Here is a 16,975-nt window from a genome sequence, read left to right on the forward strand (position 1 = left end):
ATTTTTGAGCTTTTTTGTTTACCAGGGATTTATGTGTTTTTAGTGAGTAGAGTCTGTGTAGCTACCTGCAAGTGGTCCGAGCTTCAGCTGAATCTCACTCTTGTTTTCACTGTCAGAATGAGCAATTCTCACTACTTCTGAACTCAGCATGAGGCATATGCAGTAACTAATAATTTTCATGATAATTCTAAAAGTGATACTAATTAAAAGAAGTACTGTGTGTTCAGTTTATGGTTTGGACCCTTTTCATCACCTGCACTAAGAAAATGAGTTCTTTTACCTTGTAATCTTTTCACAGTTTGTTCTGCATAATTTCTCTGACTTCTTTGGGTTGGTCTTATCTCCTTTTAGCCTCAAACTTTTGATTAAACTTAGACTGAAGTGGGTGTTTTCAAATCAGCTATTATCAGCAATGCACTTGTAGAGGTATCTCACACTGGTAATATCTTAGTTCTAGCTGGAGAAGCCCCATGTGAAATAACAGGGCGATGAATGTGGTTTTGATATTGCCAGGAAAGGACTCAAAGGAAGATGAGTATTTTGGGCTGCTGATCATCTCAAGAGCTCTAGGGTCTCTCCTTGGGTATGAAATGAGATGATCAGTACCAAGTAAGAGTGAGATGGTTGCAATGTGGGAGGTGTCTTAATTTTTGGCTTTGTTTTTCACTAGCCAAGTCTCTTTTAATTTGTAATAAATTTCTTTTCCCTGAGTGGAATGTGTTTTGCTAATGATGTTAATCAGCAAGTGATTTGTGTTCATTTCAACCCATGAGCTTTTTAATCTTATTTCCTGCCTCAGTCTTATTGAGGAGGGCATGTGATTGAAGGCAGATTTACACTGGATGTTATGCTTGCATTTAGTTGTAACATAATATACTCCACCTGTGGCTAATCCATGGCATGTGAGAACATGTCACAACTAATAACTAATAGCAATAGGGCTGTATTTTAAGTGGTAGAAGCCATTTAGCTGCTGCTTGTTGTTCAACCTCAGCATTGCTAATGCCCTTGTCACTTTAAAAAGACGTTCACATAGAAATAAATGCATTTCATACATTCTCACTGTTGCTATTCTTGCCTTCTTCCTCCACTGATGTTATTATCATGTGAGGTCTAATTTTGATAGCAATCTCCAAAAGCCCTTGTCACTTTACTGTCTATTATGTGCCAGTCCTACACCTGTGGTGCTATATAAATGCTAATAATACATCAATATGCTCATTCTTTGTGAGTTCTGTAGGTGGAGTTCCATCTGGTTTGTATATGTCAATTCAGATGCTGGTGTGAAATGTCATTGCTGTTCAGAATTTGTGATGGTTTATGAGCAGTTGGGAAATGACAGGAAAAAAAATCACAGGACTGGACCTGCTTATGATTTGAAGACATCCAGCCCTGTGCTTAAGACAGTGGCTGTGACTGGTGTGGAATACCCAAGTGGAGTAATTTTCCTCTGAAAAGCCCTAGTTTAAGTAATTGGGACATTAACCGGTCTTTCCTGCTTTTTCTGAATATTTTCAGCTCATCATAATGTATTTATGAAAGTTTTGGTACTCAGAGTACTGACATTTCCTTCACAAACAGTACTTACTTTGGGCTTTGGGAGTGTGTGGTAGGAATTTTGAGCATGCCCAGGCTCCCAAAAAAGCTTTCCTGCCTTCACCCATACAACTGGTCTCAAATGGGCAGGTCCTCAGCTCCAGAAAGATCAGTCTCAGCTTCCACGTAGCCATGAAGGAACTCGGCAGCAGGGAGTGATGCAAGGCCAGAGTAAGTTTATGCAAAATGTGATGATTCTGTGAACATATCTTTTGACTATTCCCTGGGCTGCAGTTTTTCCTTCCCCATGAGATACGGATGGATTTGACTAAATTAGGTGAGGAAAACTTCATTTTAAGAACCTTGTAATCTTAAGTGCAAGTAGCTAAAGAATATAGGAAATAAATTTGCAACTTTTCCTAGTTGCAAATTGAATTATGTCTGGCCAATCTAAATTATATTCTCAGCTGCTCTAAGTATACACTCCTTGCGAAGGATTAATGTTACCATGGATTAAAAAGGGAAGCAACTCAGCGTTTTGTTGGTAAAGAGGAAATAAATTTTCCCTTAATTTCATCTCTTGGCCACTTCCACTGGAACAGGTTATGAACAAGCCTAAATCAGGAACTTTCAAAACCAGAAAGTCCTGATAAATAGTAGAAATTAGGATCTTAAATACTACCTTGCTTGGCGCACAGCCGGGATACATATTTGTTACAGAGATACACACCCAGCTGCACAGGGGCTGTCTGGTGGGGTGAGACTAAGAAACGGAAGAGTTTAATTGCATTTGGAAAACCATTTCATCGCCATCACCCAGGGATTAAGGCTGCTTAGGCAGCACGAGAACAGAGAAGCAAAGAAGGCAGGGACAGCCCTGGGGCTGCGGGTGGGAGGAGGAGGAGGAGGAGGAGGAGGAGGAGGAGGAGGAGGAAGGCAGCTGCCTGCCAGCCCCCAGAGCCTGCCAAGTGCCGGCCAGTGTGTCAGCATGGCCGGGAGCCGGAGCAAGGCCTCCCTCCGTGTGTGGCTCGTGTTCCCTGCGCTGCTCGGCTGTTTGCTGCTGGGCTTTCTTACAGGTGAGTGCAGAGAGCCAGGGCTGAGCCCCAGCTTCCCTCCCCTGCACACACTTGTGTGTGCAAGCCCTGGTGTGCTTAACTCACCGGCAGGGAGCTTATGCTGCTCTTCAGAGGCGTGATAAAGTATTTGTCCCACTGCTTTTCTAAGCTTTTCTGTCCAGCAGTTTCAGTTTTCAGGGAGTGAGGAACAGAACAACTCTGTGCTTCAGCTCAGGACAAGCCCTGGTGAGCTGACAGCTTCCCAAAAGAGGCAGCCAGGCATTCAAAGAGAAAAAATTAGTACAAGAGTTTGAGACTTCAGCGATTGCAAAATCTCCCAGATTTATTTTGTTTTAGTTTCCTGTTTTTTACTGAAGATATTTTAAATGCTCCTATTCTGTTGCTATTTTAGAAATTAAGGGTAGAATGTAGAGGAGGAGTTTGACTGACAGCCAAGTTACTGAAGTTTTCATTATGCACAATGAACTTTACTAGAGATTATTCTCTGAAGTCACTTGCAGCATTTGATTTCAAATCAAAATTGCGTGGCCTTTTTAAACTTGTGTTGTAACACAAACCTAACTCTAAAGCATGAAACACAAATCCATGAGGGCTATTAAATATATTAAATATTATTTTAATTTTGGAGATCCCTGAGCTGCTAATTCCTGCCACTTGTGCAATGCTTATACATTTCCCTGAACATCATCTTTTGGCCCAGCTCCAAAACAGGTTACTGGGAAACATGGACTGTTAGTCTGATCAAGCATCCCTGTTCAGCTCAGAGCGTTACTACAATTGTATTTAAGTGTAACAGTTCACATATACTGTGCATGTGACAGCACGTGTATTTATCTTCCTTATGAAAATTTTTCCACTTTGGGGTTGTCTAGCTACAATAATAAAACGATTTTTGTTGTTGTTGTTGTTTTTTTTCTTAAGAAAAACTCATACATTTATATACCTCTCCTACTACTATTTATGGCTACTGAATAAACATTTTAAAACTGGCTTGGGTGACAGTTAACTTTATTCTTTCAATTATTAAATAGAATAACCCAAGTCTGTAACTATTACAATGCTGGCAGGGTGGCTGTTGTGTCCTAAACCTTCACTTTAAATATACTTACACATCTATTTCAATATACATGCATAAACTAAATAAAGTAATTTCATCATGAGTATCAGGAGTTCAAACCTCACACTACAAACAGTTAATTGAGAATTTCAACTATATTTTAAAATTAATGAGAGATGAGTCTATCTTGAAAAGGGGATTTACCAGGGATTTAGGGTTTGCTCTTTTCATTATGTCACTTTTAGGCATTTCAGTCAATGAAATATATTTTACTTTTCTGCTTAAGCCCTCAGACACTGGCAGAGAGTGCTCTAAGCCCTGTTCGTCCTTGTTGTTTTAACTGATTAATACCACAGGTTGCACCTGTGCTCAAACATGTGAGGAAATTCTTGCTAAGTGGGAAACTTTTCAAATGTGTTTCAGGATGGTTTACAAAACTGACGGAGAAAAACCCCAACTCTTCAGATGCGCATCAAAATGTGAGACAGAAACTTGTGGCTGAAATGAAAGCAGAGAACATCAAGAAATTTCTTCGGTAAGCCTTGTGCATTGTTTTTTGAACAATTTTATCAGTCAAAACCACTAAAAAAGTGATAACATCAGCTCCGAGGAAGGGCCTCTGAAAGCAGAGCTTTTAAGATGCTTTAGAATTGTTTCATTTATACAAAATGTCTTACAACTCTCCTGTTTCCCCCCTCCCCATTTTGAAGTTCTGTTTTTGAAGTGGTTGTGCAGTCAAGTGTGCTTCCCTCAGCTGCATTACTGCCAGTGCTTACCAGTCTTCATTATTTCCCTTCATCATGATTTAATGAATGAATTTTTTTTTTCTTCACAAATATCTGAATCCCTAACCTCAGATAACTGCTTTCTTTCAGACTGAGATGACTTTACTCTGTTTGGGATACAATGACTGACATGAATTTCATCTGACTGATCATCTGCTCAGTGTCTCTTTAAACTTTCAGTTTGAGTAGCTAGTCTAAGTAGAAAATTAATCTATTAAAAACCAATGCTACAAATTTGCATGGCACTGAGTTGCATGTATACTTAAAATTTATAATTCCTTTAGTGTGGCCATACTGGATAATGTGCTGTTTATTGAGAGCTCTGACATCCCATTATACCATGTCTTCTCTTTCTCAGATAAAGCGCTATGTCCATGGTCAGTTGCATGTATGGTTGGTTAAATCTTGCATGATGTTAGTAAATATACTTTTTTGCATTGTAGTGCATCCATGCAGTTCTTTAAAAACATCTAAAGTACTGGGGATATAAAAATACCCTTTTTTTTTCTTCATTCCACGAAAATTTAAAAAACCCACATTATTTGATATATTTATATTTTCTATAGAGGAACTAATATATTCACATGAAAAATAAATAAATACTCTGGCTAGTAAAATGTTTGTGTTCAGCATGTAAGTCAGCAGCTGCATCAAGAACATCAGAGGATTACTGACAAATTTGATTTCTATACATTTATTCTAAACCCAAAAGGTTTCTTACCTAACATCAATAAACTTTTTAAGTCTACAGGCTTAATCTTATTTTGTATTCATTACTTTCTGTAGATTGGAGAGTTCCTGAAAATTATGTTTGAGTAAGAATCTAGGCAACATAGCATAGCTCTGTAATTAGGCCAATGTCTCTTGGATATTAATGGTTTCTCATTTGTCTGCTTGCTTTGGTGATGGGCCAAATGCTTCATGCTGGTTGGGGATTTTTTTTTTTGCCTGAATTCAAATAAAAATCAGGAAATGCAGAGAAATTGTATTAATATACTATCCAAAAAGTTTGTCAAAGACATAAGAAAATTTGAACTTGAGAATTTTGATCTATATTCTTCATTTTTCAGACTACTACATCTGCTTTTATCACCTGGGGGGAAAAAACTATGAGACTCAGAAAATGCAGACGTTTTGATCTTAGTATTTTATCAGAGCTTTGGAAAGGATTAAACTGTTTAGAAGGGAAAATTTGGAAAAAAAATCACACGTGTTTTTCCTGATGGCATATATTTAGTATACTTAAAGAATTAAAAGTACTTAGAATACTAGTGGGAATTAAAGTGCAAGAGGCAAACAAGCAATGGGGTTTGGCAAAGGTTGCTGCCAGACTTCGGTGCATACCTTCACAGTTTAAAGAGAGGGACTGACAACAGCAGAGAGCAAAAGGTTGTTGTCTACTTAGAGAATCTGGATGCGTTCCAATCCTGGGGCCAGGGGGGACTCATGTGAAAGACCTTTATGTTATGATTGCAATGTTGCTGTAGATGAGAAATTCTGATGATTGCAAGAGGCCCCAGGTGGCTGAAAAAGGCTGGTGTTGTGCCCCTCTTTTAATAAGGACAACCTGGAGGACTCTGAGCTCGTCAGCTTCGGGTCTGGAGGGGTGACAGAACATCCTTCTGGAATCTGTTTTCAAACACACAAAGGACAGAAATATAGTTTGGAGGAGTCAGCATTTATTTACTATTTGTTTGTATGGTCGGCATATTGCCTCCTGTAAGGAAATGACAGGCTACGTGCGTGAGGGGAGACATTATTGTGGCTGTAACAACCTCGACTTTAACAAGGCTTTGGACATTATTCTTTTGAAGCTGAGGGAGTGCACACTGCAGAACAAGGGTTGAAAACAGTCTGAAGTGACAGGCTGAACTGATATTAATCATGGTATTTGCTACCACTAATTAATGGTAATTGCTGGTATCTGCCATCTGTGGGGCAGGCATTGATAAGTAGCCTGTTGGGAATTGGAAGCTGATGCAGAGTACTTGGCTGACTGATGAGCTTTCACCATTCCTTACTTGTTCACTGGGCCAAACAAATTGTACACAGATTGCTGTAGGGCAGCCCAGAGGGATGGATTCTGTTTGGTTGTGACTGTTTATCAACCTTGTGTGTTGTATCTGATATGGAAGTAAATATTGTTAAGAAGGTTTTGTTATTCAGGCTTTTGATTAAGAAAAAATATCAAATCTGTGCAGATAATTTAATGTAATGATTTTCAGGTTAAACTTCTTAGGACATTAGGACACGCTGTGACAATAGTACAAATCCAGGATCAGATACCAGAATTATCTGGAAGGCTTCTTTCTGAATACATAGCTTTCCTATATTTATTCCTGCTTTTTGCATACTGCTAATATTCTTTTGCTGAATCTTTGGCATTGATTTTCATTGCTTGTGTATAGATGTGGCTATTCCTGTTATGCAAAGAAGAAATTCAGTTGACTTATCTTAAGCCCTCAGGAAAGATCCTCTGCTCTGAGTTTATTTTTTACATGTTCTGATGCAGATTCTGATAAGCAGTCATGTTTTACAGCTCACACTTTAAGACCTTACTGTCCATGCAATGTGTCTTGAAGATTAGCTTTATAAACACTGATCCTATTTCACTTTTGTGTATCTCTGCCTTTGCTGCTTACCAGTGGTTTTCTGTTTTGTTCTAGTTCATTTACCAAGTTGCCTCACCTCGCAGGAACTGAACAGAATCTTCTTCTTGCCAAAAAAATTCAAGGCCAGTGGAAGGAATTTGGATTGGATTCAGCAGAACTTGTTAATTATGATGTGCTTCTTTCATACCCAAATGAAGAGCGGCCAAACTACATTTCACTAATTGATGAGCGAGGGAATGAGGTGATCTTTTCAATGACAAAACTTTGTTAATGTAAAACCTAAAAATCCTCCAGTGATTTCCTGTTAAAAAAGTGTCATCCTCTGCATTCTCACATACTCAGCTCAGCACGTGCTTTATATTATTAAAAAATAATCCAGTGCAAAGGGAGTTCATATTTAGAAATGGTTTTCCAGGCTATGGAGAAAACACAGCAAAGGGCCTGAGATCTCAGTGCCTCATATGGAAGAGTGAGGATGTGTGGAGAAGCTGCAGTTAACACCTGTAGACCATAAGGTGTTCGAAGGGTTTAGCTTGAGGATACATCTAGGCTAATATCCTGTTTCCATAAACAGCTTTAAGTGGATGCACAGGGATGTTTAAGAACAAAGAAATGTATTTCAGGCATGCAGTTCTTCCAGTGTCTAGCTGTTTTCAACTCAGGGCTTCTCTGAATGTGCTGAAATTAGTCTCTTGAAAAATCCTCATTAGACCTTTTCCAAGTATTTATCCAGTCAGTGACCCTCATTACATCTCTCTTCCAAGTACCTATCCAAACCCTGCTTGAACATCTGTACAATATTTGCTCCCACTACATGCTGAGGTAAGGAATTGTGGAGATACTATCAGTTTTATGTAGTATTGCCTTGTTTCCCTTGCTCTGAACCTGATCTCACTGGCTTCCTATGGTGTCTCCTAAGTTAGTGTTGGAAGTACTAATGAACTAGTCAGCCTAGGGTTTTTCTTTTGAAAACCTGGGGAAATGAAGAAGTAGATGTAAATTCTGACAAGGATCCTGAGCAAGGAGGGGAGGTGGGACTGCTAGAGAAGCATCATAGCACATAAATAAGGATGAAGAGCCAGGGGAGAAAGTAAGGAATGTGTGCTGAGGGACGACGCAAGCTTAGAGGTGAAAGAATGAAGAAGTTCTTCCAGAAACCCTGTGCAGTGTCTCAGCTGTAGTCTCACAAGGTGACAGAAGGTGGATGTGCACCTTAAAGCAACATGAGTGTTACAATGCATAGTGATGAAAGGCAGAACTGGAGTTTAACTGGGGCATCACTAGATAAGAGATAAAGATAATAATGCAGGTAGGAGAAACCACAAAAAGACACCTGGGATGGCATGGATGAACCAGATGTCTCTTTCTGTCACCACCACTTGGCAATTTTAAGCTACTTCTTTCCTTAAGTTCAGGGAGTGACAGATGAGCATCTTCTGACACGTGATCTGTCTCTTTGTATTCATATCTGCATTCTGTTACAAAGGTTCACCTCTGGATCCCTACCTGTGTCTTTGTTTGAACTTATGTGTACTAGTTAGAACTGTATTTTTTGCTATCAATTCATGGAAACTATAATTTAAACTGCTGACAAAGCTAACTAACTTGGCAAAAGCCAAGGCTTTTGATACTTTTCATCCGTAGGACTGCAATATTTTGAAATAGTAATTATTTGACAAGGAGCCTGATGCACAGAAACTGAATAACTATCTTCTGACTTTAGTTTAAACTATAATTAATGTTTTTTTAATGTGTGAATTTGTGCCTAGAATGTTTGACCAAAAACTACTGTTATTTTATAGGTTTTCAATACATCATTGTTTGAACCACCTCCACAGGGGTATGAGAACGTTACTGATATACTACCACCATATAATGCTTTTTCAGCACAGGGAGTGCCAGAGGTAAGGAAAGAAATTATGTAATGGTACTATTACCTATTTTTTGAAACACTTTCTGGGACAGAGTGCTCCAACTTCTCAAAAATTTGTTGCAGTAGTTTTAATTACCATTTGTCTTAATTAAAGAACACTTAGGCACAGATAGACATCATATTATACAAAGGTTGAGCTTTCTCAAATTGTTCAAACTCTGAATCACATAATAAGTGAAAAATTTTTATCTTGATGGAAAATTTTGGATACATCTCAGATTGTTCCATATTATTCAGTCATATGTAGAGGACTTGCTTAAGGCACAGGTAGAAGTAGCCTTTAGTAGAATAACACTAGAATATTTATATCAAGTTGAAAGACATTTTAGATTAAATTAATGCCTTCAAAGGCCACAAAAGGTCCTCACTTAATCTGCTAATTCATTATGGAACAGGTCAGGGACAACATTGCATTGCATGAATGAATGAAATTTTGTAATAGTGAGTGTTTGTGTATGTAAGTCATATCACTGCTTTGTCACAGTCAGAGAAGTTTGTCAGTTTACCAAAGTACTCTGGTTTATTTTCCAGCCTGTTTTTAGGCCTGTTAAGTGCAGGATAATAGCCAATCAGAATTTTGAGCCAAAGCTTCCTATGAAATATTGTGGATCTTTTGCTATTGTTTTTATGGGCACTGGGTCTCAGTTTTAGAAATGAAAAAATAGTTTAAAATTCTCTGTCATAGATAGTGAATGAAACTTTATTTCTGATAATGAGTATTTTGTTTGTTGACTGACCAGTGGCTACGACACTGCTTTTCCTTTCTGCCCAGGCAGATCTGGTGTATGTGAATTATGGCCATACAGAAGATTTTTTTAAGCTGGAACGTGAAATGGGAATTAACTGTACAGGAAAGATTGTCATTGCCAGATATGGGAGGATCTTCAGAGGAAACAAAGTAAGGGTTGCGTTTTAATTTTTCTTCTGTGGGTCAGACACTGTTGATGGTAGAGCTTGAGGGAATTAATAAGGGCTGTTCATTGGAACATACAAGCAGAAGGAAGCCTGCAATCTATCCATTGTGACTGCAGTCTACGAAAAACTTCCAAAGCAATAAAACCAGATGAATTTATTAAAGTCTTGAGACAGAGATGACTGCAAACTCCCCAGGCAGTTCTTGCAAGAGAATAATTCAGGGAACTGAGTAGTTTGTAGAGCCAAGTCTGTTGATACATGCCATCCATAGAACTGCAGTACTTTGAAATAATAGCAATTTGACAAGGAGTCTGATGCACAGAAACTGAGTGACTATCTCTCCTGATTTTAGACAAGAAATCTGGCAAAACTGGTGATAGTGGGGCAGTGGGGATGGTAGTCAGGTTTTGTGCCTCATTTTTATGTTCTGTTCTTCATTTCATAGCCTTGAGCAATGAAAAAAGGTTTGACACAAAAAATGAACATACTGTGTTTCACTATGCTTGATTCTTCTGCTAAATCTGGGATAATTTTCAACTCTTTCACATATTTGTCTTCTAAAACATGCCTGCATGGAAGCAAATCTCAATATTCAGACTTACTACTGCATTAAAACAAAAGCTGCATCTTAAAGCCAAATAATTTCACAGGTTAAAAATGCCATATTAGCAGGAGCCCAAGGGATCATACTTTACTCTGACCCTGCTGACTACTGTGCACCTGGAGTAGATCCTTATCCAAATGGATGGAACCTGCCAGGTGGAGGAGTCCAGCGTGGGAATGTATTAAACCTGAATGGAGCAGGGGATCCTCTGACTCCAGGTTATCCTGCAAAAGGTGAGTGCAGGTTCTGTAGCCTGGACCATCAAGTACTTCATAAACTGCTGCTGAAAGTGTGGCACTATAAGTTAATTAATTTTCAGTACAGATGCACAGAAGAAAGCTGCTTGAAATTCTTATTGACAATAGTTAATTTTCTATTGCACACTAAGTTCTGTTTCTGTCAGTCTGACTGCTTTCAGTTAGGCAGCGGAATAAAGTGTCCAGGAAACTCTTTATATGGTCCCACCCTTGTGACACTTAGAAAAGCAGGATGTGTAAGTTTACAGACTGTGAAGCAGCAGAAAATGACTGAGAATTTATAGCCATTTTAAAATATCCATGTTTCTCAAGAGGACCACTTTAGGTTATACTTTGCCATCAAAGAGGACTAATAGCTTTACTCGGAGGTATGTTTCCTTGCTAATGATAAGTTCCAGGAAAAAACAGTTTAAAATCCTTTTTAAGGGGAATAAAATTTCCTGTAGCAAAAATAAGAGCAGTCTGGAGTCTTTCAAAAGTTGGCACCATGTGCTTCTCTTGTCCTTGTTGGCATCCTAAACTTGATCTGGACTAAGATGCCTGCCAGTGCTGGGTGCTGGTGGGATGGCTGTACAGGGATGCTTCTGGAAAGCTCATGGGCTTGTGTGGCCCCTGCTGGGGACATAGGACAGTCTAAACCAGGAGAGGTTGTGTGTGCCAGGCCCAGCAGACTCAGAGAGACACTGGCGGTCTTCGACCCAGGTAAATGCATCTGTGCATGTCCTCTGCAGCTTGTCAAGCAGCTGCACGGGTGCCATTTTCACCTCTCATGCCAGCTTGGAGGAAGTGTTATAACATGGTTGGACAGCAAATCTAGCCTTGCATCAAGCATGGAGACATCTTTTGCACGGCTGTGCAGATGGTTCTCTCATTACAGTTTGGTTTTCTAGAAGCAGTGTGTGAGAAATGATGTAAGAATTAAAAAGAATCATGCACGCTGGTGGCTGCTCTGCTCAAAAGCGTTTCCAGTTTGGTTAAAGTTGCTAAGAATGCCATAAACTTTACATTTTGTTCTGTTTTCTCAGAGTACACTTTCAGGTACAAGGTTAATGAAGGTGTAGGGATTCCCAAAATCCCAGTTCATCCTATTGGATATCATGATGCAGAAGTGTTACTGCGGTGAGTATACATCAGCCCTCCTCTCCAGAAGTCAGGGTTGACAAATGTGCAGACAAATTTTTCATATTAAGATGGCAAAGTCTATGTTGTTACTTGCATTTGCTACTCTTTTGTAGTAATTGAAGTAATTCAGAAATAATAATGTAGTAATTAACGTAGTAGTAATGTAGTTATTCCAGAAAATGTGGAAAATTCAAAGCATTCTGTTTTTGCAATAATGCTTTTAAGAATTTTGTAAAACCACCTAGGTTTTGCTGCAATAATTATTAAGAGAATTTAGGGTTTCATCCTAACGATCAACTGCATTTGTCTTGGTTTTTGCTTCACAGTGCAATGGGAGGACCTGCAGCTCCAGACAGCAGCTGGAAGGGAAGTCTCAATGTGCCTTATAATACAGGGCCAGGATTCACAGGCAACTCTTCTGCAAGGTCTGTTTTAATACTTTCCTGTTCATACAATTTTGCAAAAAAAAAAAAATCTTTCTGAGGAAAAGGCTCTGAATCAACACATCTAGGGATACTCAGGAGATACTTACTTCCTTCTGCTAGGGAATATTTGGAGATAATAATTAGAATTTGAAAATAAATTCCATTACAAAAAGATAATAAATTAGCAGATCAAGCCACTTGACAATGACATTTGTCAATAAATTGCAATAAAGCTAAAGCTCACTTTTCTCTGACTTTTCCACATAAATATAGTTTCAGTTTACAGAAGGTATTATTCAGTAGGACTGTTCGTGGACCCAATGAACAGTGTGTAAAAATGGTATATCATTATCACTACTCTGTCTCCTGGATAACAAGAGTATGTCTGAATATATATATATAATTTTATAAAGACTTCATTTATCATTATTCTTTTCTGCTCTGCTTTAACACTAGCTAGCTGAAAATGAATAAAGTAGGAATAACTACATAAGAAAGCATATTTGACATAATTACAGTGCTGTTTGGAGTATCTAGAAGAGCAACAGTGAGAAAACAATATGATTCATCCACAAAACTTGTATTTTTGAGTAGAATTTTTAATATCTTCCTACTTGATAGAGTAACATTTTTGTTGTAAATATGAATTAATTCTACACATCTTTCTCAGAGCAGTTCCATATCAAAATGAACCTTTTGATTCTAGGTAGAAAGTCACTTGCACATGGGAAGTGTGCACATACATGCACGTTCAAGGCGCTGGTGTCTGTTACTTTCTGGGCAAAGATCCAGTGGCTCTCCTGAAGTGGGTTTTGATTTTGACAGCTATGCAGATTTGCTGCTGAAAAGATAACTTCAAATGTGGATCTCCTGAGTTTTTTGCCAGGCACACAACCCCCCATTGTTTGGTGCTTTGTTTCTTCCACAGCTTAAGAGGGCCGAACACGTGCTAGTTTTATCTCTCTGAATACCTGGATTCCCTTGGTTGTTATAAAATTTCATAAGTGGATTTTACTGGTGAGGGACAGGGAAGAAAAATCTGTGCTTCTAGCAGAAGGTTTTCTGCCTCTAATGGAGGATTCCCTGCCCATGACAGGGAGGTCGGAACTGGATGACCTTTAAGGTCCCTGCCAACCCAAACCATTCTGTGATTCTGTGACTGACAAATCTTAATCACTTAGATCCACTGTCCTAAACACAGATTTCAGTTTATTCCTGGATGAATATTCCTAATCTTTTTTTCTTCAAGTTCTGTATTATTGTAAGGCCTAAGCTAGGAAACCAAGGTTTATTCTCTATAAACATCTGCACATCCACAATTATAATTTTGGTCAAAATGTAGATTTTTTTTTTATTACTGTGCATGTTTTTCAGTTTATTTGTTTAGTACACAATTATCTGATTGGTTCCTATTAAAAAAAGTTCTATAAATTCTATAAATCTTTGCAAATGTATAGACTAGCCCAGCACATAGGCTTTTTTCTAAGGCATCAGCAGCAGGCTTAACTGAAATAAAAAATGTGTCTCTGAGACAGCATGACAGTGCTGAACATACATTGGATCAGTGCTGAAAACTCAAAGCAGGACAGAAGCACAAACTCTCTGGTTTATGTGTTATTGGCATTGGTTTTTTATTGTCTTATTAATCAGAAATGGTTTCTACACACTCCCTTTCATTTCAGAAAAGTCAGAATGCATGTTCATACAAGCAACAAAATCACACGAATTTACAATGTTATTGGCATCCTTAGAGGAGCTCTGGAACCAGGTGAGCATCAGTTGCTTGATGATTTTTTTTTTCCTTCTTTCTTTTGTATTTGTGTTGTACTTGTTTTGTATTTCTATTGTACTTGTGTTGTAGGAAAATTAAAATGTTTTAGATAACCGTACAATACAGAGTCTTGAGAAATTCTTAGTAGTTTTTCTCTTTCCCATCATACTATTTGTCATTGGCATTCCCAAGAATAGCATTCCCTATAAAATACAGTGATAGACATCAGAGAATGTTTTTTTTATAATGCCTGTCACTTTACAGTAGGCTTCACCTTACATCAGTCATACATTTTGCCTTTGCAAAAATTAACATAATTCAAATTGCAGAAACCTAGTGATGATTTGGAACATTAACATTATACTATTGATACTATTGATATAATATATATTGATACATTATACTATTGTAGCAGGTCATACAGAACAAAGACTTTTAGATGGAAAAATATTTATTAAATATTTATTGTCTTTAGTTGCAGACCTTAGTAGAATAGGTGAATGATTGCAGATTCCCTTAAGAAATAAACTTGTAGCACTGGTATTGAACTTCATATTTGATTTCATACAAGTAAAGATGCAATCAAAGGAAATCACAGGTAATCCTAGTGCATTTTTAATTATTAATTGATACTGTATGTTTGTTTCCAGACAGATATATTATTTTAGGTGGTCATAGAGACTCTTGGGTGTTTGGTGGTATTGATCCAACCACTGGTGCTGCAGTTCTGCAAGAAATTGTACGGAGTTTTGGTAAAATGAAGATGGAAGGTAACTTAATGCAGATGTAAAATGATAGATATGGAAAACAGCAGCTTTGAGGATCAGTGCTTCCATAAGCTGTTGTATTGATTTAACTTTTCACCTCTACAGAAAGTTTTATCTCTCATTATGAAAGTTGTAGATTCATTGAAGAGATACATATGTGGCATTGCGTGGTAGTTGGCTGAATTTATCCCCTTGTGAGTGTAATGGTACCCTCTTAGCTGTGCAGATTGAAAATATTGCATTAAGAAGAAATGCTTCTGCAGTAATATGTTCCTCTAAGGATTTTAGAGAGGATTTTTTTACTGTTATATCAGTTAAGTGCTGTTTTTAAAGCAATTGCAATTAACTGTGGTCAGTAGACTTTTAAAGTACAAGTTGAACTTTCAAATTTAATAATGTAATTGCAGGTTGGAGACCTAGGCGAACTATTATTTTTGCTAGCTGGGATGCAGAAGAATTTGGATTATTGGGTTCCACAGAGTGGGCTGAGGTAAATAAAAAAACCTGTGTAAAGTAAAGCAGAACTGGAAAGTGTGTTGCAGGTGACTGCAGTACCCAGGATCTATTACTAAACTGCAATCAAAACTCTGTGCTAAAATTGGAGTACAACAGGCTCCTTCAGGTGTTGTGAGGCACTCATGTATTTATATAAATTACCTACCTACCTAGCTTCTTACAACATAAGTGCACTAACTCTTCTAAGATTCAAAAATCTACTTTGATTCAAAGCTAATATCCCACAGTGGTCTCTATGTGGATATCTGTCTCATAATTTAACAGAATTATAGCATTTTATTTAATCCAGATTGGTCTAACTTTCTATTTGAGAAATTCCTTAGTTTCTATAAATTCAAGTCCAGATCCTGAACTTCTGATGTGTAAGCATGCCAAGCCTTTGGTACAAAAATCAATCCTACTGTGCAAATGAAAGAATAGATAATTTATGAGTGAATAGAGTCAAAATTCATGTGAATTCCAACATTGTAGATTCTCAGGGGCAGGACAGCCAATTAATTCTGCAGGAGAATCCCTGACTATATACCTGCCTGAAACAAGAATGTTGGCAAATTCAGAAATGAGGTTCTGGGTATTTCTATCTTCCTTTTCCTATTGGCCATATTCAGTTCTTATTAGATTTGTTCAACCCCAATAAGAAATATAGGTCTTACAAGAGTTTTCATTCTTTGTCTGTAAAATCCAAATTAGAAATAGAGCAGGAAGAAAACTGCCTGATAAAACACATTTCTGCTGAACTATATCAATTTATTAGTACTGAATAGTTTAACAGAAATGTGTTGTCTTATTCTTCTATTAGAATTTTATTTACAAGTTAATATTTAGCTGTGTGGATAGAGCTTTCAGAATCTATAAAATAAAAAATCTTTTAGTTTAGATTATTGGCATGTATTTCAGCAAATCACAAAATTACATAGCAAAACGGCACATGTCAGAGGAGATAACAAACCCAGAAATATGCTTCCAAACACCAAGGGGATTCCATCACTCTTCTGTTAACAAAGCTGAGATTTCAGATTTGTACTATTTTTTTCACTCATAAACTGTTTGGCTTCCAGCTTTAACAATGTCTTCATCTTACTGCTGATTTATGAAACATGAGGAAAAAGTAATTTAAATTATTTTAAATAATTTACTGAGATATTTTAAATAGTTGGCATTAAATTTTCATCCCACCTGAACTCATGAACTCCACTGGTGGCAAAAATATCTGTATGTAAAACTTTATTTATTTGTGATTTCTTTGTCTGTGTACCTTTGCATACATATAGGTGCTGTCAAGAAAAAAAAGCCACACAATTATTTTCATTATGAGGAATATGAAACAATGATGTTTAAGAAACCAATTTCTCTTGAACAAGTCATTAATAAATTAGGGAGTTTTCTTATGTTCTATTTGTTAAATATTGCTACTCCTGTTCTGTAATGGGTTTTGTGTAATAATTTGGTATCTAGTAGTCTATCATTAATTATTTCATGAAATGGCAGCTGTAAAAGGTTAGAAAACTGTAGGCACAGTTTGTATTTGAACGTGTCTTTTAATTTTATTTTTCCTTACTTCATCTTGGTGGTGTGCATTACTACTTTTTTAGACCTAAA

General features: G+C 37.5%; 1 protein-coding gene across 2 annotated transcripts in view; it reads left to right on the forward strand.

Moving 5' to 3' along the window:
- Positions 1-2,484: 2,484 nt before the first annotated feature.
- LOC132087303 (N-acetylated-alpha-linked acidic dipeptidase 2-like) overlaps positions 2,485-16,975 on the forward strand; it is a 30,555-nt gene continuing 16,064 nt past the window's right edge. The window contains exons 1-11 of one of the 2 annotated variants that reach the window (XM_059493346.1): positions 2,485-2,612; positions 4,093-4,204; positions 7,121-7,307; positions 8,869-8,970; positions 9,772-9,897; positions 10,565-10,751; positions 11,801-11,894; positions 12,224-12,322; positions 14,005-14,090; positions 14,744-14,863; positions 15,268-15,350. In XM_059493346.1, coding sequence (XP_059349329.1) covers positions 2,525-2,612; positions 4,093-4,204; positions 7,121-7,307; positions 8,869-8,970; positions 9,772-9,897; positions 10,565-10,751; positions 11,801-11,894; positions 12,224-12,322; positions 14,005-14,090; positions 14,744-14,863; positions 15,268-15,350 — 1,284 coding nt within the window. In that variant the 5' untranslated portion in view covers positions 2,485-2,524. Of the gene's footprint in view, positions 2,613-4,092; positions 4,205-6,494; positions 6,545-7,120; positions 7,308-8,868; positions 8,971-9,771; positions 9,898-10,564; positions 10,752-11,800; positions 11,895-12,223; positions 12,323-14,004; positions 14,091-14,743; positions 14,864-15,267; positions 15,351-16,975 lie in introns of those variants that run through there. The other variant, XM_059493347.1, reaches the window with a different exon arrangement.

This window comes from Ammospiza nelsoni, chromosome 2 (assembly GCF_027579445.1).
Source record: "Ammospiza nelsoni isolate bAmmNel1 chromosome 2, bAmmNel1.pri, whole genome shotgun sequence".
Lineage (NCBI taxonomy): Eukaryota > Metazoa > Chordata > Aves > Passeriformes > Passerellidae > Ammospiza > Ammospiza nelsoni.